This window comes from Gracilinanus agilis, chromosome 1 (genome assembly GCF_016433145.1).
Source record: "Gracilinanus agilis isolate LMUSP501 chromosome 1, AgileGrace, whole genome shotgun sequence".
In the NCBI taxonomy this organism is placed as follows: Eukaryota; Metazoa; Chordata; class Mammalia; order Didelphimorphia; family Didelphidae; genus Gracilinanus; species Gracilinanus agilis.
The window spans coordinates 540,938,846-540,961,023 of record NC_058130.1 but is presented as its reverse complement, the minus strand read 5'-3'; the positions used below and the strand labels follow the sequence as shown (position 1 = coordinate 540,961,023).

The 22,178-nt window shown below is 37.5% G+C and overlaps 1 protein-coding gene across 1 annotated transcript in view; it reads left to right on the top strand.

Annotated features, from left to right (window-relative positions):
- The window catches only part of RMC1 (regulator of MON1-CCZ1), a 39,177-nt gene that overhangs the window by 11,127 nt on the left and 5,872 nt on the right, over window positions 1-22,178 (top strand). The window contains exons 3-14 of the mRNA XM_044666567.1: window positions 942-1,026; window positions 3,404-3,460; window positions 7,811-7,897; window positions 10,014-10,154; window positions 10,501-10,604; window positions 11,706-11,795; window positions 11,899-12,004; window positions 13,939-14,050; window positions 15,950-15,994; window positions 16,790-16,843; window positions 17,468-17,596; window positions 19,266-19,372. Of these exons, the coding sequence (XP_044522502.1) occupies window positions 942-1,026; window positions 3,404-3,460; window positions 7,811-7,897; window positions 10,014-10,154; window positions 10,501-10,604; window positions 11,706-11,795; window positions 11,899-12,004; window positions 13,939-14,050; window positions 15,950-15,994; window positions 16,790-16,843; window positions 17,468-17,596; window positions 19,266-19,372 (1,117 nt within the window). The remainder of the gene's footprint in view (window positions 1-941; window positions 1,027-3,403; window positions 3,461-7,810; window positions 7,898-10,013; window positions 10,155-10,500; window positions 10,605-11,705; window positions 11,796-11,898; window positions 12,005-13,938; window positions 14,051-15,949; window positions 15,995-16,789; window positions 16,844-17,467; window positions 17,597-19,265; window positions 19,373-22,178) is intronic.

Below are 22,178 nucleotides of genomic sequence, written 5' to 3'. Positions count from 1 at the left end.
AGACCAATTCATAGATCCACCAACAGTGTGCTAGTGTGCCAGCCATCTCATAATCCTCCTGACATTGACTAATTCCACCTTGTATCTCCTGGGTCAATTTGAGAAGCAAGAAGTAAAACCTCAAAGTCATTTCAATTTACATTTGCTTTTTAGTGATTTGAAACATTTCTTCCTGTGGTTATTGATAATGTTTATTTCTTCTTTTGAAAACTCTGTGTTCAAATCCTTTGACCATTTATCTATTGGGGAATTCCTCTTAATTTAATAGATTTGTGACAATTCCTTATATATACATGGGTTATTAAACTTTTATTGGCACTTGTTGCATAGATTTGCTCCCCTAAGGCAGCTTCATTTCCATCTTAGCTGCATTGATTTTAACATACAAGTTCTGATTTTATTTAATCAAAATTCACTCAACCATAGTTCTTAGAGAAGTACCATCTTAATTTCTCATAATTTTTTTTAAAATAATGTGACTTTTTTATATTTAGGTTCTTTATCAATTTGGAGCCTACTGTGGTATGTCTTGTAAATGGTCCAGCCTTCATATCTGTGAAGTTGCTTTTCAGTTTTCCCGTCAGTTCTTGTAATATACAAGTTTATGTACAAGTATATACAAGCTCATAAGAGTTTGTATTTGGGACTTTAATGAATACTGGACTTTTTGCTTCTAGGCATTGTTTCTCTGATTTTGCATTGGTTTATTTTTCTATCCCTTTAATTATTCATATTCTATAATTGAATATTTTAAAATATTATTGCCAATTAATTTGCTTGAAAAATGGCCCTACTGTAAATCTGGTGGTTATCCTAAACATAATTTTAATTTAAAATTAAAACACTATTCTTCCTGAATATCTTTTATGTCTTCTGGAACAATAATAATCTCAAGTATTCTCTGCTTCTACTGAAGTCATCTGTACTCTTTCCTTTTAAAGAATGGAAGACAAAGGGGAAGTGAAATGTATCAAGTTTTCCTTGGGAAATAAAATATTGGCTGTTCAGAGAACCTCTAAGACTGTGGTAAGAATTCTTCTTGAATCTTCTATGAAGTAAAATGTGTTGGTGAAATTTTAGAAGAGGATGAATTGTAAAAATCAAATGTTGAGGGAACCCATATCTTTTTGATATCATCTAATATGCTTATGTTGCATGATTTTGCATCCTGTGAATCTTTTGGAGATCAGAGAGGCATTTGGTTAAACAGAAACCTCTGGCTTAAAGAATTTCTAATTTTGTGACTTCTAGTCATTATTTTTTAGAAATGTGGACCTCACGCATGTTATGTTACTAGCAAATAATCAGGACAAGTGTCACATGTGATCTTTTTTTTTTTAATTGGTTTATATGAGTGACTTACTTTAACATTCCTTCCTCCCTGACTCTTAACTAGGATAGGAAACCCAAAGTTAAGGGTACCTAATGGCATCCCCTTAATGGTGTAAAAACTCATAATTTGGAATAACAGGAAGAACTTTCCCTTGATTTATAAATATCAATTCATTCAATTTGCTGATTATAGACAATACTACTTCTTGTATTAAAAATCAACTGGGCAGGTAGGTGGGAAGCTATATGGCTCAGTTGATTGAGAGCCAGGCCTAGAAATGGGAAGACTGGGTCAAATCTGGCTTCAGACACTTCGTAGTTTTGTGATCCTGGGCAAGTCACTTAACCCCCATTGCCTAGCCCTCAGTGTTCTTCTGCCTTGTAACCAACACACAGTATTGATTCTTAGGCAGAAGGGAAGGGTTTTTTAAAAAATCAACCAAAAGAAACTACTTTTCAAAATCAGGTTATTCTAAATAACCATTGGATAATTGTATTGATGCTTTTTGTTTAATTGGATATTTAGGAATATAATTTCCTATATTATCTTTTTCACATATAAGTTATCTGAATTGAATAGAATCCATATATTAATTATATGTGTGGTAGTTTTTTCAAAGTGGAAATAAAGATGTTTCTTACAATTCTAACATAGCAAAGGTTAATAATTTATTAATCATTTCCTATTAATATAAATGTAAATGCTTTAGAATATTATGGGATTTCGGGAGTGTAGCTCCCACAGATTCAGGATCTCGAGGAGGTGGGACAGCGTAGGCGCGTTAAGACAAATGAGAGACAGTCTGAATTTCAACCAGGCAGGCATCATGAATACTGCTGTGCTCTGCCTTGAGTAAGGTTTAATTTATATGCTTTGAGATCACACATAATGTTGGCATGGAAATTCATTCTCATCATACATCTTTTCTTAGAGACAATGTATTAAGTCATACTTTAACTTTGTTGCTAACAACTTTTCACTCCTCAGCAACCCCCAACATCTCTCAAAGGTATGTTTGCTTTTTTCCTTGGCTATGGGGTGGAGAGCACAGTTCCAGGAGGTACTGGCCTTTGAAGACAATTTCTCCATTTTTCATCTGTTGTATGATGAAAGATTGGGGGGGCGGGGGGAGCTTATTGTTTCTGGTTTCTCATTACATAAGCTTCTTTGTATAGGAGTGGAAAATCCAGGTGCAGTTTGTTGGAGTTTAAAATCTTAAACATTTACTCACTATTTACTGGTTTGTTATAAAGTGACTTTTAGGTGAATTTCTGTATTACTGCATGTAAAGGTGGGAATTTCCTAGGAGTCTGTAGGGGATCTGTGAGGGTTCTAGTAACAGCCTTTACTGTTCTTCTGATTTTCCCTGGGGCCGAGTAGGGATATTGATCACAATAATTCCAATAATAAGGAGTGTTAGTAAGAGAAGAGTCACACGGGGTATCTGAGTGAGGGGTTGCCATCCTTCCCGAGGCTGTCATGCACTTCCTCAAGATCCCCCCAGTGACCATGTCAGACAGGGTAGGTTTTGATGGACCCTGGCATGGGATAAATACAATTTAAAAGTTATTTTATTTTTCTCTTAAATGTTACCTGTAAGGACAGGTAGATAGCTCAATGGATAGAGAGCCAGACCTAGAAGGAATGGGTCCAAATTTGGCTTCTTAGCTCTGTGACCCTGGGCAAGTCACTTAACCTCCATTGCCTAGCCCTTACTGCTTTTCTGCTGTGGAACCAATACACAGTATTGATTCTAAGATGGAAGGTAAGAGTTAAAGAAAGAGTGGATCTGTGTTTTTTTCAAAATTCTATCATAATCTTAAGCCATAATTCAATTCAGCAAACATTTAATGTATACAATGTGTGCCAAAGCCACATTGTATAGTGAGAAAATCACTCACTTGGTATCAGAGGACTTGGGTTCATATACTGCTTTTTGGGACCTTGGGCAAATCATATCATTTTTTTCTACATTAAGATAGTATGAACACCTCTGACCTCAGTCTTACTGCTAATGACTTCCAAGATCCTATTTCAGAGAATTAACACTGCATTTTTTTCTCTTTTTAGGATTTTTTGAACTTTATCCCTGATTGTCCTCAGCTGGAATACACACAAGAATGCAAGGTACGAGCATGTGTTTTCAATTTGGTAGCCTTGGACATGACAATTCCTTGATTCTACCTTTATCTAATCCATGGTAAAATGTTCTTTCTATCAGAATCAGCCAGAACTTTTAGGAAGTTATTTTCGCCCATGTGTGTACTCTTGCATTCTAATTAATTTGCCTAGAAATGAACTTTTTACTTTACTTTTTTCCTTCTTACCTCTATTTTTTGTTCCTAATTCAGCTTCATTTGCCAGTAGCCAGTTTAAGCAATAGTAAAGTTGTAGAATTCTTAACCAGCAGTGGTAGTCAGGCATGTGCCTGGAATTAATTTCTGAGAGAGTTAAACCCAATAAAGTTCAATCAATCAAAGACAGAGTGGACTGATCCACAAGGAGGGAGATTTACTAAGTGAGTGAATCTCCTCAGCCAAGATCCTCTATAAAGAACCAAGAGCCTTCAAGAAGAAGAAGAAGAATAGAATCACTTAACCATATTGATCCTGTGGCCCCTCCTTTATCCCAATCTGATTTTGACTATTAACTTAATTTCCTTTTAATGAATTGCTAGACTAGTAGATTGAGGAAATGCCATTGAAAGAGTAAATATTTTAGCAAAACATTTGACAAAGTCTTTTATGAGATTCTATGAATAAGATGGAGAATTATTTGTTAGGTGATCATACATTTAAGAAAAATTCATAACGAGATAAGTGTGTTTCTAAAGAGTATGAGTTATTATTTCTAGAAGGATGCAAGAGGCTTTGTCACCAGACCTACTTTTTTTTTTTAAATCAGCTTGAGTGAAGAAATAGACTGCTTATCCAATTTGTGGATGATAACACAGAAAGCATAGTTAATATGTATTGTGTAATAGAATAAACATTATAGAAGAGGGTTTCCTAATTCTTTTTGTGTTGTGAATGTCTGTGACCTTCTGGGGAAGCCTATCGACCCCTTCTCAGAATAATGTTTTAAATGTATAAAAATAAAATACATAGGATTACAAAGGAATCCAACACTGTTGAAATGTAGTTATCAAAATATTAAAAATAAAAACAACCTCCCCCCAAGGAACATAGGTTAAGAACCCTTGACTGTAAAGACCATCCAAGTCTAGAAGAGTAGGTCCAATCTAACAAGATTAAACTTAGTTAAAAAATATAATATCAGGGGCAGCTGGGTAGCTCAGTGGATTAAGAGCCAGGGCTAGAGACAGGAGGTCCTATGTTGAAATCTAGCCTCAGATACTTCCTCTCTGTGTGACCCTTGGCAAGTCACCCATTACCTAGCCCTAACCTAATACTCTTCTTCTGCCTTGGAAGCAATATACAGTATTGATTCTAATGTGGAAGGTAAGGATTTAAAAAAATGTAATATCTTATTTTTCAAAATTTTAGCTGTGTACTCAAGCAAAAAACATTTATAAGCATTCACTATTTGTTAGGCACTGTGCTAAGCACTGAGGATGCAAGTACAAAAGTAAAAAGAGTCTTTGTCCTCCAGGAATTGACATTATTTTGGAGAGATGCAGCATTTTCACCAATAAGTCAATAAAGGATACTCATAATATTCAACTGGATCTGTGATTTTAATGATTTAGGTATACCCTTCAATGATATAGGATATACAAAAATATTTGCAAATAATGAGAGGAATACTACCAACTGGGGGAATCAGAAAATTTGGCCTCTCCAATGAGGTAGCCCTTGAGCTGAGTCTAATAGTGCCCAACACATAGTGCACACTTGAAAAATGCTTTGCGGAATAATTAGATGAATGACTAGGGCCTCTGCTTAAATAACAACACAATAGCAATATTAAAGCTAATAATTATCTCATGCTTAGTAGGTATTAGGCACTTTAAAACTATTATCTCAACCCAGTACTCTGTCTACTGCTTTCAGTGGATGCAAGATACAGAGCTTACAGGAAAGAAGATAGGTATGCATACAGCTAATACAGAATAGAAGAGAACTGTGGAACAGAGATACAAAGATACTTTGAGAATTGAAGGAAGACAGATATAAAGTACTTTGAGAATTTGGAGGGAGAGAGATGACTCCTTGCTGGATTGGCATCATGGAAGGCTTCAAGGGAAAGTGGCATCTACCTTGGGTTTTGGAGTTCTGGGGTTTGGTTCTTCAAGTTAATAAGTTACAAGTTAGTGGGGGGTAGAAAGAGGTTGATAACAATGAGTGAGGGGAGGGTTTTCCAGCATGAGATAATGGAATAAACTGATATTGAGAAGAGTCAGGACATTCTGGTGAGTTTTGGTGAACTATAGAGTTGTAAGTGTCAAATTCAAATAGAAACAGATGCCCACTGCCACATATTGACTTAGAAAACCACAAACTGTCATTATTTATATTATATTGTAATTCTAGCATTTTGTTAAACATTTCCCAATCACATTTTAATTTGCTTCAGAGAACATGACATTTAATCTTTTAAGAGTTTAGGTTTTTATGCTAATATGAAAGTTCTAAAGTAATATTGTGGTTGCTGATTTAAAAATATTACAGTTTAAGTCAAAATGACTTTTAGCAGCTTTATTTACAAAGGGGTAGAAAGAGTGAAATTGGAAAAATGTAGATAAAGAGACAGATTCCAATAAGCCTACAACCCTTCTCCTGAGAAGCCAGGCTGAGCTCCAGCAGGGCTTCTCCAAGTCTCTGTCTCCACATGGATTTCCCGGTAATCCCCAGCCAGAAGTCCTGGTGGTGTCTTCAGCTGGGGTTTCACCAACACAACCTCATCCAACACCAAGACAGGAATCTCGGGAACCAATCTCTCCAAAAGCCAGGAAAGGAAGGCCTCTTCAGAACCATTCTCTCCAGAAGCCAGGAAAGGAAGGCCAGCTACTCACCCAGCAAACTGACTCAGGATCCAGGGAAAAAGTCTCCCCCTCCAGTCCGGCTCACCAACTTGCAGAGTGAATGGATCCTTGAGCTGGCCTTTTAAAGCAGTTTTCTCAATGTTACTTCCTGTTGCTCCTCCACTTTAAGGGAGCCTATCGAAGTCTTTTAATTTGCTGAGCACTACCCAAGGGGGAGGGGATAACAGTGACCTTTGGAGGTGTGAGCTTACTCTAGTAAGTGACTTGTGACCTCTCTTACCTAGTGTCAAGTAGGGGCACTTCAAGTTCTTGATTTGTTTAGCTAAAAGTAGACAAAGGGAGTGTTAATCCTATTTTCACAATCTATCACAATCTACTGTTGAGTATATAAAGGGAAATGGTGAGATATAAACCTAAGGCTATAGGACCTTAAATGCCAAAGTAGAGGATTTGGCCTTTTTTCTGTTAACCACAGAGTCACTGAAAATCTGTCCACAGCACAGTGCCGTGTTAGCTGAGATTTGAGCATTAGAGAAATTAACCTGGCAGAGGTATGTAGGATAGATTGTTGCTGAGAAAGAGATGGGCTAGAAACATAATGATATAAGCATATTTGAGAGATGGAATGGATTTGATCTAGCCTAACCTGGCAGCTGGGATAGTTGAAGGAGGGGAGATGAAGAGACAGATGATGGTCTGAAGGTAGCAAGGAAAGAATAAAGGATGAAACCCAAGTTTTGAGCCAGATTAACTTGGACACAGTCAACAAAAATATGAAAATCAGAAGGAGCAGAAGGGAGAAGTGGGTTAAAATATAAGTTTTGCAAAAGCAAAAACTTGTATGTCTTTGGTATCCTCAGTGCCTAGCAAAGTACCTTGTACATAGAAGGTTAGTAATTGTTGAAATATTGAGTTCCATTCTGACCACAAATATAGTAATAGGAGACTTCCTTGTAGTTTCTTATAAAACAGAAGTGTCAAACATGAGGTCCTCCACACTTATGAGTATAGCTTGAACTAGATTAAAATGTAATTGGGAAATATTTATCAAAATAAATAAAAGCTCAATAAAACATAGTCAATATTATATTTTACAACAAAGGTTATATGTGACACACAGAGATCCCTTTCTGAGTTTGACCTCATTGCTCTGGAGCTTAGGTAAAGAGGCAATGACATCTCATTTAGAAGTCAGGGTTACCATACTCTGCTTAGGCATTATCCAAAACTTAGACCTATCCACTGTCATCATTGAAGAATCTAAGACTTTGATTCTGAATGAAAGAAAAGATTTTATTATAAATAATAAGTGACAATAACTAGTAAATTCAATATATATTTATGACATAGTACTACTTTACTAAAGGGCCACTGATAAACTATATAGTGTTCAATTTGAGTCTTCGATTCAGATTGTAAATTAATTTCTAGGCTTAATAGTTGTATTCTATGGAAAGCATTAGACTGGAATGTATTTTCATTTTTAAAATCTTTTTTTAATATTTAAATTTTAAATCTGTAATTTTATTAAGATGAAGAATGCCAACATACTAGGATTCTGCTGGACCAGTTCTACTGAAATAGTCTTCATAACAGATCAAGGAATTGAATTTTATCAGGTAATAATGACTGCCAGTGAAGCAACTTTGTTAAACTGAATAATGGATATGATAAGATTGCAAAAATACAATGTTAGCAATAAGTCTGTTGCTTAATTTAAAATTCAAATTGAATATGTCTTAAGTATTTCTAATGCTGGGCATTCTAAATGAGTTTTTATTGATTTGTTTTTTCCCCTCATATTTTATATTTAAAAAATTTGATTTTAAAATCATTATAGCACAATTTCCCTTAATATCCTTCCCCTTCCTTGGGAGCCATCCAATGGAACAAATATTCTTTTCAATGCCAAAAATAGAAGAGGAAGAATACCAGAATAACTAATCAATACACCGAAAAATTTTTTTTAAACATGTGTGCAGGTTATAGTACTTGTGTACTTTTCAACTCTAAAGAGGGGTCAATTGAGATCTTCATAAATTTATCAGTGTTTACTTTGTGTGTGTGTGTGTGTGTGTGTGTCTGTCTGTCTGTCTGTCTGTCTGTCTGTCTGTCTTAGAATTGATACTTAGTATCACTTCCAAGGTGGAAGATCAGTAAGGGCTAGGGGAACAGGGTTAAGTGCTTTGCCCAGGGTCACACAACTAGGAAAGCTCAGTTATCTAATCATTTAATTTTTTTCTGTTTTTGTTTTTTGTTTTTGTTTTGTTTTTTTAGAGGCTTACTTTCTGTCCTAGTAACAATTCTCCTATAGAAAGGCAAGGGCTAAGTCAGTGATGGTGAACCTTTTAGAGACCATGTGCCATGCCCCTCCCCCACTGAGTGCCAAGCGTGTCCTCCCCTCCCCCCTCCCCCCATTCTACACAGGGGAGTGCTGCCATTGGACTGGTGGGTGAAGCAAGGAATGTCCTCAGCGAAGTGGCCCAAACACTTTGCTCCCCTCCAGCTCTGCCATCTGTGAACTGCCTACCTGACCCCCTGTGCTCTCCCATTGGTTGCTGGGCAGAGGGGCAGGGGATGTGAAAAAATGTCATCAGACATGGAGGAAAGAGGGAGGAGGTAGCTCCACCCAAGTCCCTCTGCCTTTCTAGTAATGAACTGGGGCAGGGTGGAGGGTGGTTTGCCAGCATTGGGCTAGGTGATGGGAGTTAAGTACCTTGCTTGGGGGTCACACAGCTAGAAAGTGTCTGAGGCCAGATTTGAACCCTGTTTCTTCCGCCTCTAGGCCTAGCTCTCAATGTATTGAACCACCTAGCTGCTCCACTTATTATTTTCAAAGTCTTGTCTTAGATAGGACTGACTATTAGATGGAGAGGAAAAAAATGAGCATTTATGTAGCATCTATTGTGGGCCAGGCACTATACTAAGTGCTTTTTACTAATATTATCTCATTTGATCCTCATAATCCTAATTAAACCCATTTTACAGTTGAGGAAACTAAGACAAGTATCTGGGAAGTGTCTGAAATCAGATTAGATCTCAGGTCTTCCTGACTCTACTATACTACCAGCAACTTCAGGAAGGAAAGGAATATTATTATTTTTTAACTTATGTGTATATTATGGTATAGTTTTGATATACGTAGATTAGGAGTCAGAAGCTTTTGTTTCAATCCTGGTTCAACATTTCTTAATTGCATGTTATTAAGCAAATCACTTAATCTCTTAAGCCAGTTTCCCCCATACCTATGTTGGGGGAATCAGGTTTACATAATATACCTCATGCATTGTTGTGAAGATTTACTAAGATAATGTATATGAAATGTGTAGATAAACAAATATATTTATGTCTACTTCTATGGGGGGGAAGGGGCTAGGTAAGGATGGAGAGAGACAGGGAGGGAGACAGAGACAGAGATAAGATAAAGAGACAGAGAAAGGGAGGGAGGGAGAGATGAGACAGAGAGAGACAGAGAGGGAGGGAGAGAGAAAGACATGAGATAGAGAGACAGACAAAGAGAGGGAGGTGGAGGAAAGGGGAGAGAGAGAGAGAGAGAGAGAGAGAGAGAGAGAGAGAGAGAAGCCCTTTTATAATTATAAAGTGTTATAGACAGACTTTTATTAGTCTTCTATAAGCTGAATGTTTAACTTCCTGTTCTTTGCCAGTCTTTTAAATCAGTCTTCTAATATTTTATCATTCTTTAAGGATAACTTTAATCCTTGAATTTTGTTTCAGGTCTTACCAGAGAAACGAAGCTTGAAACTCCTGAAAAGTCAGAATATCAATGTAAATTGGTACATGTATTGTCCTGAGAGTTCAGTCATTTTGCTGTCTACCACTGTCCTTGGAAATGTTCTCCAACCTTTTTATTTCCGAGTAAGCATGGCATTGTTTTAGTTGGAAAAAAAAAAGTTCTGATTCCTTCCTATCCCCAAATCATGACAACATAATCCTGAAGCGCTTTGCCTCCAAGGGTGTTTATAGTGTGACAGCAGTCTGACTTTGTGCCTCTGGGGCCATTATTCCAGCTGTGGTTTCCAGGAAAGCTCTCATGTAGTTATTTACGTTCTGCTGTGAGCACAGCACTGTAGCAGATACCATAGGGAAGTAAGTGGAAGACACAATCAATTATCTGCCCTTGAAAATCTTACAGTAAGAGTGTTAAGATATAGGAGGTTTAAAAAAAACTTTTCTAAAAATTATTTGTGTTTTTCTAAAATAGGCTGGAACTATGTCGAAGCTATCCAAGTTTGAAATTGAATTGCCAGCAGCACCTAAGTCAACTAAACTCAGCCTTTCTGAAAGAGATATTGCAATGGCTACAATGTATGTTTGTCTGATGAGAATTCCTTTTTACAATTGTTTCTGGTGATTTAAATTTTGGAAGAAATATCCCCTGGGTGCAGAGCACTCAAATCATTTTCAGATTCCAGCCCTGCCCCATAACTAGTTTCTGAGGGTAGCATGCTCAGGAAGACACTTGCCAGCTGTGCAGCCATGGCTGCCATTGGACCTCATCGAGTCTCAGTTTCTTCCTCTCCAAAATGGGGATATAATAATACTTTCACTACCTACCTCACAGGGTTGTTGTGAGGATCAGTTGAAAAGATGTCTGTAAAGTACTTTTCATACTTCAGAGTATAATGAATGATGAAATCTATGCTGTATCACCCTGGCATATTAGAAAGAGTATAGGACTTGGGTGTTAGAGAACCTGCCTTGGATTTAATAAAGGACTTAAATGTGAGCTCCACAAAAGTCTTATGATGTCATGGAAGTGACCCTGTGTTCTGGAAGGCCATGGCATGTTCTATTAAACTTGAACAGGGATAGATGTCTGCGTCTCTTGTCTGAGGATTGATCTCTGTGTGCAGAGAGTCTTCTCCTCAAGTTAGCCAAAAGATGATCACTGTTTTTGGCCATAGAAGTTCTTGGAGATCATCTTTTGAGTTGAAGAGGGGCAAAGAAGCACACACACTGAGGAAATCACAGGTCTTTGACATTTTGTGATGATTAGCAGTAATAATCATCTTGTGATTCCCTCATTCTTTTATAAATGCCACTTGTTTTTTAGAAATATGGAAAATGCAATTATCTTTTCAAAACCTTTTGCTAGTGTTGGGGAATTTTTTTAAGATTTCTAAGGAGATGGGATAATTGTTCTTTTCATCATAAAAATAAAAATATCTGCTGTTTTTCTGAGTCTAAATGTCATGCTTAATTTTCATGAATCAGAAAGTAAGCTAAGTTCACTTATCTGTCATATAAGAAAACTATTCTCTCTTGTATAAAGTCCCTACTTATATTTGGAAAACATTTGTCACTTAGTTGATTTCTCTTTTGTTTTTTTCTCCAAGTTCTTATTGTACCAAAAACTCAATAATCTCAAGAAATGTTTGAAATATTTGTCTCCTTCTTCCTAATCAGTTACGGGCAACTCCATGTGCTTTTCCTGAGGCATCATTCCCGGACTTCAAACAGCACTGGTGCAGAGGTTGTGCTGTATCACCTGCCAAGGTGAGGGGCCCATTCCTCCTGTCCTCCTCTCTACTTTGTTTTTAAACTCTGGGGAGAAAAGAGTCTGTTGGATCTAATTCTTCATCTTTCTGTTGTTCCATAGAGAAGGTGTCTGTAAAAAGACTCACATATTAAAGTTGAATAGAACAGGAAAGTTTGCACTGAATGTGGTCGATAACCTGGTTGTGGTTCATCATCAGGATACTGAGGTATGATGTGGATGCCTTGAAGACTTGAAATTAACTTGGGCTCCCAATAGCTGGTGGTGGATCATTTGTGCTTAATAAAGATTGAGGGCAGCTTAGGTGGCTCAGGAGATAGAGAACCAAACCTGGTGATGGGAAGTTGTGGGTTCAGATCTGGCCTCAGACACTTCCTAGCTGTATGACTGAGCAAGTCATTTAACCCCCATTACCTGGCCCTTACCGCTCTTCTCCATTGGAACCAATACAGATTATTGATTCTAAGGCAAAAAAGGTTTAAAAAAAAAGATTTGAACATTTGTGGTGAGTAAATTGTCCCCATTAAAAAAAAAAGTTCTTTTGCTTAAGTGCTTTAAAATTATCTTTATTTAAAAATATTGACCTTACAGATGTGAATTTAGGATGAATGTGATTTGATTTTTCCTTCTATGGAGCAGAAGGAAACAGTAACTATTTCATGAAATGATATGCATGAACTTTTTATTTGGTTTGGTTTAGTTAGTCTAGATAAATGATGGTGAATCTTTTAGAGACATAGTGCCAAGGCCCACCCTCCCACCTTGCCCCTCCACCCCACCCCAGAGAGGGGAAAGAGGAAGTGCTCCCATTGGACTGCAAGGCAGAGGGGTGGGTGATAAGAGTTGCATGTGGAGAGGGGAAAGGGAAGGGAGTGCCCCCAGTACTCTGCTCCCCTTCAGCTATGTGTTATGCTATGAGCTTTGCTTCCTGCCAACCTAGCTGCTCTCCCACCCCACCATAGGAATCAGCTTCACCATAGGCTGCCGTCTGCACTGCCCCCTCATGTGGCATGTGAGCCCCTCTCCCCCGCCCAGCAGCTTACCCCAGACAGGAGAGGGAGGAAGTGCTTCCATTGACTGCTGGGCAGAGGGGCGAGGAAAGTGAGGAATAACCTCAGGTGCATGGAGAGGGGGAGGGGATCAGCTTCACCCTGAGTACCTCTGGCTTTTTAGTAAGGAACCCTGGCAGGGCGACTGCAGGTGTGCCCACAGAGAGGGCTCTGTGTGCCCTTTTTGGCATCTGTGCCATAGGTTCGCCGTCATGGGCCTAGATCATCATGTGAGTGGCTACATGGCACAGTGGATAGAGTGCTGGACTTGGAAACAGGAAGACCTGAATTCAGATTCCGCATCAGTTTCTAGTTATATGGCACTGGGCAGAACACTTACTTGCTATCTGTGTCATTTCCCACATCTATAAAATCCTCATTTTACGTAACTGATCTCCCAAGGTGGTTGTAGGGATTAAATGAGATTATACATGTAAAGTGCTTTGCAAACGTTAATGCCCAGCCAGGTTAAATGCTAGCTACTGTTAAAATGATGAAGGCCATTATAATCTCATGGGAGCACTAGATTTCTGAACTATTAACTATATCCTTATGAAGATACCTCTTCAGGTTGAGTACACACATCTGTAGGTAATAATGATTATGAAGCTGCACTGATTGTGAGCACTAAGTCCTCTTTGGTCATTGACTAATTTGGAGGCTTTAAGCAAGCCATTTATCTTTTCCCCTTTCTCATTTTGAAAATGTGGACAATAATACTAACTTATAGTAATCCTTGCTAACATGCTGTGAATTATATACATAAAATGCATTGAAGTCTGCAGAGGGGGACATGTATAAATGCAAGATATATATTATTAATGAGAATACTGAATAATTAAAATGAAGACCTTGGAATCTAGAAGACAGCTCTATTTTCTGGCTCATGATATTGTAGCTAATTCTTAAATCAAAAAGAGCCTACTTTATCTGAGGTTAGGATGCTTATACTCATATTGATGATCTATTGATAAGCCTAATTATAATAGTATCTATCCAAGTGTGTCTAGATGTGGTAGAGGAATACAGGCAGCTTTCAGTGATTATCTATTTTGGTATCAAGAATCTTCTTTTTTTCCCCTTCCCATTTTAGACATCTGTAATATTTGACATCAAGCTTCGAGGAGAATTTGATGGCACAATTACTCTCCATCATCCTGTACTTCCAGCTCGATCAATACAGCCCTATCAGATTCCTATGGCAGGTAGAACCATTTAAATCCTATAGAGAAGCAGTTCCAATTTCACTAAAGGTTGTGTATAGTTGTACAGTAGCAGGTGTTATAGGTTCACCCTGTCCCCTTGTGGTACCTGTTCAAGATCATGACAGATATATGTACATTGTCAGCTTCTTATAGGATTTGTATGAGAGGTTATTTTTATCCTTCAAAAGCAATAGTTCTGTGTTTACCAAAGGATAGTGTCTAGAATGAACCAGGTGACAGTCCTATTATACTTGGGTCATTTATCCCCAATCTCAAACACTGTTCATTTTTTAGTGCTGTTTTGTAAGAGAAACTTGTCAAAGCCTGGACGGTGAAGGGACCTGAAACCATTTTACATGAAGAACCATGGGAGGGAAAATTAGGCTTTTTATTTGAAGAAGAGGGAACTAGAGACACTTTGTTTCTTTTCTTTTTCTTTTTTTAATAATTAAAAAAATTATGTTAAATATTTCTCAATTACATTGAACATCTTTTTAACATTGTTTTTTAAAAATTAGAGTTCCAAAGTCTCTACCTCCCCCATCCATTGAGAAGGCAAGCAATATATCAATTATTTAATATAATATTCCATATTAGCCATATTGTAAAAGAAAACACAGAGAACCCAAAGAAAAATTTAAAAGGTAGAAAAAAATTGCTTTAATTTGTAGTCAGAGTTTATCATTGCTCTCTCTCTGGAGATGGGGAGTATTTTCCATCATGAGTCCTTTGGAATTAGAAGCAGGACAACTTTCTTCAAATATTCAAAGAACTGACATGTGGAAGGATTAGGCTTATTACTCTTTCTGTGAATACTACTCTTTAGGATTATATTTCTCCCTTCTGCAAGCAGATTTCATCTCAGCATAAGAAATAACTTTCTGATAATTTGAGCTATCCACCAATGGGACAGAGTCCTCATCACTGGAGTACCCACACTGAGTCTGTTTTCAAAGATATCATAGAGGGGATCCCTGCATCAGGGAAGGGATCAGACTTGGTAGGTCTTAAAGATTTCTTTTACTAGCTCTGAGATCTTAGGGTCAAATCTTCATAGGGTCAAGCTGTCTGCTTTCTTCAGTGTAGCTGACAGGGCTGCCCATAGCTTCTTGGTTTTCTAGAACATCAGTTATCTTAGCTAATTGATGACATCTTTGGATAACATCAAAAAGCTTGATTGCACAGTTGGACCTGAAAATTAAAAAAAATTATACTTTGAGGAACTGGCTTTTCTAGTTCACAGAAATTTATGTTAATGTCTTATGAGCAGTGAAACTGGTGCTTTGGGTTCTTTGATATTTGACTCAACTGTAGGAAAAAAAGGCATGACAAATGATGCCAATCTAGCTTTTTGGTTCAGGCCTTCTCTTCCTCTCCTTTCCGCCATCCACAAATAGTTTTGTTTCTGATTACTGCCTCCTGGAGCTCACCCCTCTCCTTCCCTCCTCCCCCCTTATTCCCTTTTCTTCTTGCTTTCCTATAAGGTCCGAGGGTTTCTAAAGCTAACTGTGTGTGGGTGTTATTCCTGCTTTTCACCAGTTCTGAATTTCTGAATTATATTCTCCCATCCCCATCTTCCTTTCCACTGTATCAATTCTTAAGTGCCTCCTCATTTGAGATAATTTACCCCTAATTTTCTTCCCTTCTCTCTTTTCCCAGTGTATTCCTCTTTCTTAACCCTTCTACATGTTTTGTAGAACATATAAATGTGTTAGTCTTCATATATAGTAAACACCACAGTCGGTTTGAGTTGATTCTGTAATGGTAGAGATGGATAGGCCTTAATCCATCCCTAGTTGGCTCTGTTCTGTTTATATGTCTTTAGTCTTAGGTAAGTAGAATTGTGTAGTTAGGAACCATGTTTTCAGGTTTTCTATATTTTTTCTTTCAAAAATACAGGTCCTGCTTCTGTGACCAGCCAATCTCCTGTTCCCTGTAAACTTTGTATCCTTTGAAAAGAGTGGCTGACAAATGACGGTGGAAGTGAAGAGTGTGTGTGTGTGTGTGTGTGTGTGTGTGTGTGTGTGTGTGTATCTTTTTATCTCTTTGCTTTATCTCCTGGATTCTTAGCAACATGTAACCTCCCAAAATGATATGAATCTTTGTAAAACTGCCATTTTCTAAAAAGCTGTCATCACAAGGTAAGGAGTTCTCTTAGCTCTCTTCAGCATTTGGGTGGGGGCCCATTTTAAAATATACATAAGGGGTAGATGTGTGATAGTTGTTAAATGAATAAAAAGCATTTATCTAAGTGTTTACCATGTACCAAGGAATGTACATAGATAGAAAATCAGAATAGCCTTTGCCTCAAGGAGCTTCTATTCTAAATGGAAGAGACAACACATATAAGAGGGTTTTGCTGCTAGCCATGGCCAGAGGAAGATGGGAGAAAAGCCTAGGTCTTTTTTTTTTTATTAAATTTTATTTAATTAGTTGATTTACCTAGGTCTTCTTAAGGTATATTAGTAGATCAGATAGTGGTGTCGGGGATCCTGGAGTATGTGTAAATAATAAGGTAGCCCAGAAGATCTTAGGATGCAGGTACAGGGCAGATAGTAAGGCCTGGTGATTTTCCCTTTTACTCAAGGGTTCTGGTAATTCATTTCCTCCTTATCTAAAATTTGTGAGCCTCCAGATGATAGGGATGGGTCCATCAGGGTCCAGCCCACCACCACTGGAGAGGGGGTTTAAAAAGGAGTGTGTATTCCTTTATTTTTTGGAACTTCTCTTAACATTCAGATTCATCATCTTGGATCGTCTTTCAGCCAGACATCATCATCAGTGCAAGTCAGGGTAAGTCAGAAGGCACAATTATCCTCTATTAAGTGTGTAAATTTAAGAAGTCAGTAAGATAATGTGCATTATGTATGGATAAGATTTTCAGAAACGTCCAGATCAATTTGTTTATTTCACTGTGAAATCTCAGTGATATTTTTACAGAACTACCTTGTTAGAATAATAGAAGTAGAAGAGATACTAAAACGTATTCTCTGGGTTTAATAATAATGACTCTTTCAGCTCTTCAGGCCCTCCTGGAAAATATTCAATATGTGATGGGAAATTGTGCCTCTAATAGTGCTGCCTAGCCCCAGGTTGGAGAAAAAACACCACTGGTGTATACAGTATAGAAGTATTCAGTCCTGAATAACCCTTCCTTCCATCACTGAGGTTGGATTTTGGTTGACCTAGTTTTAGGAATTTTTACAACATTCAGAAGCAAGTAGGTCATGTTTGCTGTGCTAAAATTTAATCCTGGCAGTCAGTAGATATTGTCCCAAATAACTGGGATTGCTCTTTCATGGTTACCATTGTTCTTTTGAGGGTTTGCAACAGAAATTCAGTAAGATCTGGTTATGTGTTTGTTGATTTAGTTCTGGCTTGAATCAGATTGTTAAATCTACTGCTTCTTAAATCTAGGTTATCTCTGGACTCTTCAGGTAAAACTTCAGCCTGTAGTAAATCTCTTGCTAGATAAAGGAAGGCTGATGGACTTTCTTCTCCAGAGAAAGGACTGCAAGATGGTCATTTTGTCTGTCTGCTCACAGAGTAAGTTTGTGTTTACTAATTTCTTTAAAGACTTCCGATTCAAGCATAGTACTGTCTTCTTTGTGCAAGGCATTGTGTTAAATGACATAGTTGTTGTCCTCAGGAGTTTCTAATTGTGTGCATATGACATCTGTACAAATAATTATAATAGAAATGAAAGTACATTGGAGAGTCAAATAGATTGGGATATGATATTTGATAGAGAAATCATTTATGTCCTGGGGAATCAGGAAAGGCCTACCTGAGTTGAGCCTTGAATAGAAAGAAGAACTTCAAATGCCAGGGATATGGAAGTAGCCTCTTCTGTGCATGGAAAATAGCATAAATAAGTGCCAGGGAATGGAGGCCAGGAGGAGATTGGGGAACAGCAAATATTTCAATTTGGATAGTGTTGAAGGGGAAATCTTATTTAAAAAAAAAAAAGGCTTTCAAGAAAAATTAGAGCCAAAATGTGAAGGGGCCTACAGGCAATAGGAAATCCTTATTAGGGAGTGGAGAACTTGGGAAAGATGACAAATTCAGATTTGTACTATTGTGCTGTAAGGATTGATGATTTCCTCATGAATTGGGAGAACCTCAGTGAACTGATGCAGAGTGAAATGAGCAGAACCAGAAGGACATTGTACACAGAAAGTAAAACATTGTGAAACAATCCAATGTAATGGACTTGCTACTAGTAGCAATGCAACAAGCCATGACACTCCTGAAGGACTTATGGGAAAGAATGCAACCACACTTAGAGAAAGAACTATGGGAGTAGAAATGCAAAAGCAAAACATATGACATCACTTATCACATGTCTATATGGGAATGTGATATGGGGTTTAGGCTTTAAAAGATTGCTTTATATCAAAAATGAATAATATGGAAATAGGAATGTATCAAGTGACAACATTTGTACAACCCAGTAGAATTGCTTGTTGACTCTGGAAGAGGGAAGGGAAGAGGAGAGGGAAAGAAAATGAATCATGGAAACATGGAAAAATATTTTTAAATAAATATTTAAAAATTCAGATATGGTATGCATGAGATATTGGCAAGACATCCATTAGAATCTATTTTTTATCATACCGGGATTGAAGTTTTTGCAACCTACCATTTGTATTCGGGTGCTGGGCCATATTTTTGTACCTTGTCATGTCTTGGAGTGTAGGTACAGAAGAGACTCCACAGAATTGCTCAGTTTTATAGTAGTAAAGAGGGACCAATCAGATTGGTTCCAAAATCAGAGAGGAAGGGAAACCAAATTTGAGTATGTCTGACTATGTTGAGCACTTGTCCATTACTCAGTTCAACAGCAATAAGACTGTTTTTAAGACCTTCTGGATGAACTGGGACTGGCACCTGCCAGGCCAGAGTTCCATTCTCCTAACAGACAGGATTGCCCAGGGTAATATTGCAAATGCAAGAAGTCTTGCATAAATCCTGCGTTACAAAAACAAGTATCTACAATGAAGCCACCCCTTGCATATGATTGAATTGATGTTATTTAGGAAATCTCCTTGGGTTACATTTCAGCTATTTCCTCCATTTACCAGGAGGGAATTGGAGAATTTTAAGATATGTCATGAGTGTGACTAGCCTCTAAAGATTGGATTTTTATTTGTTTATAGAGTTTACATTCTAAAGAATGTTTTTTTTCTGTATGTGAATATTGCATTTCTTCTAGTGTTAAGTGAATCAGACAGAGGAACATTGCCTGTGATTGCCACTGTTTTTGATAAACTCAATCATGAGTATAAGAAATACTTGGAAGCCGAGCAGAGTTATACAATGGTAAGGTATTTATTCCCTGGTGAAGGGATTTCCCCAATTAAATATGACCCCGTCTAATTTAAGTAAAATTCACATGAGTTAATACTTTTGGAATAGAATATTTAATCATATTTAATTAATAAGATACATATAATGATATTGACTTTTCTAATATAAATCTTGCAATTAGGGGGTTGGACTATATGCCATCTTATATAAAAAAATATGGTTCTCTAAAGTCATTCCTGTATGTAAACCAAAAGAGAAAGTCTGGAGAGGCTGAAATAATGAAGTATTTCCATTAGTTCAGTTTATTTTGTTTCAAGTACTTTTATGCCTACTATTTTCCTCCAAATAAAAGTTGTAACAAACTAGACTATTATTCTTGTCCAGCAAACTGGAGAGTTACAAGCCTGGTAACATCATAGATCCTTGAAACATTGAAGTGACTCTAATTTTATTTAGTAACCTCCCTACTTCTAGAATTTTTTTTTATTTAGTTATATAGTATTTTCATTTTGCAGAATATAAAGCTGAGATTTTCATCCTTTTATTATGGTATGCCTCTATTTTCTAAGGCCAAAATGGATGGACTTTTGATAAGTTAGAAAATCTCTCATTTTCTCCTCACTCTTGTTTTCAGTTGATAATTATTAGAATAAAGGATTCATCATAGAATTTAATATTGTTATGATCAATAATAGCTAGAGGGCTTGCTATCTCTTCCCACTTATTAATTTAAGATGAATGTCCTGATGAGTTAATTTTAATAGCACATTTATATTGTGTATTTTGTTTACACCAGACTTGATGCTCCTCAAAGTTCTGGTGTTCCTTCTTTTTTAGAAATTGTAGCTACTATTTGTATTCTCTTTTCCATATATTTCAATTTTATTTTTTGTCATTTTTAAGGTGAATATTTTCTTCTGGTTACTTAATCCATTTTATAATTTTGAAGCAGTTGATCCTCTGTGTAGACAGAACTGTAAATACTATTCTTTTATAAAGCATATCAAGAGTTACAGTGTTTTCCTCACAAAAACCTTTTGAGATAAGTAATTCAGGTAGATTTATCCCCATTTTACAGATGAAGAAACTGAAGTCCAGAGAGGCTTGCTTATGGCCACATGAAGCCAATCAGTCAGCTTCTTTCTTTCTGTGATTTCTTTTTTAAACCCTTACCTTCTGTCTTAGAACTGTTGTTAAGCATCAGTTCCAAGGCAGAAGAGCCATAAGGGCTAGGGTGTTAAGTGACTTGCCCAGGGTCACACAGCCAGGAAGTGTCTGAGGCCAGATTTAAGCCTAGGTCCTCCTGGCACTCTATCCACTGAGCCACCTAAGCTGTCCCATAAGTCAGTTTCAGAGAGCATACCACGGGAAAGGCTAATAAGAGCCTGCAGGTGGCGCCACATTTCCAGTTCCAGGGGTCCCTCTGACCTTGTGTAGAAGGAATGTGTCAGCAGTACATAGTGAAGTCTCCATGGCCTAGAGAATTTAGCTGAGCACATGAGTACTTGAAGGAAGTTTCCATGTTTCTTTATACACCTCAGTGTCATACTCCCAATTTAGATATTCTTTCCAAGGAAGATGTTAAGGAAATTTCTGTAAAGGAGAGACCAGAACAGTTTTTGCAGTGAAACTCCAAAGCTTCTTTCTCAAGATTTTCTTCCAGGTCTCACCATAAAGTCACCAGACAAGTCCCTGTTTTTCCCAGGGGAATTTGAATGCCCCCTCAATGTTTCTCCTCCTCCCAGTCTGTCCGGGCCTGGTATCAGCGAGCTTTTCATAGGAGTTTTAAAGCTTTATTAGGACATTAATGCATGAATGACACAGAAACAAAGAAGTGTTGAATTTTTTAAGCCATTTCTTTCTGGGCTTCCAGGCTAGTTATGTTATAGATAGTTAGTTTTTCTCCAACACCTAACCCACATGACCTTTTGGTTGCTTTAATTTCTTCTTCTTTTTTTAAACCCTGACCTTACGTCTTGGAGTCAATACTGTATATTGGTTCCAAGGCAGAAGAGCTGTAAGGGCCAGACAATGTGGGTCAAGTGACTTACCCAGGGTCACACAGGTAGGAAGTGTCTGAGGACAGATTTGAACCCAGGACCTCCCATCTCTAGGCCTGGTTCTCAATCCATTAAGCCACCCAGCTGCTCCCTAGTTTCTTCTTTTAAAAAAAATTTAATTGTATTTTTTCAATTTACAAAAATTTACCTTTTTTCCTCCCACCACCCATTCAAAAAGAAAGCAAAAATCCTTTTAACAAATATGCATAGTCAAGCAAAACAAGTTCCTTACGTTGCCATGTCCAAAAAATATCTCATTATGTACCAAGGCAATCAGCTCTCTTATCAGGAGGTGGGTGGCTCCTTTCGTCATCAGCCCTCTGGAGTTGCAGTTGGTCATTGCATTGATCAGAGTTCTTGAGTTTTTATTCTCCATTTTTTTAAAAACTGCTTATCTTCGGTCTTAGAATCAGGACTAAGTGTTATGCCTTGGAACTGATGATTCTTGGTATTGATTTTAAGGTAGAAGGGTATGGGTTTAAAAAAAAAAAAAGAATCAACCTAAGTACAGTGATCCCTCCCTTATCACAGGAATTACATTCCAGAGACCCCCACGATAGGTGAAAATCTATGAAGTAGTGATGTTATAGTTTACATATATTTTAAAGCTTTATCAACCCTTCCCACTCTCCTATAAACCTTTTCCACACCCGTATTAACCTCCAGTCACTGAGCCAATCAGCACCCAGGATACAGAACACAGCACTGTGGTTGGTTGCCTTTCATTCCATCAGCCAATAGTGTGCCATGTACAATCT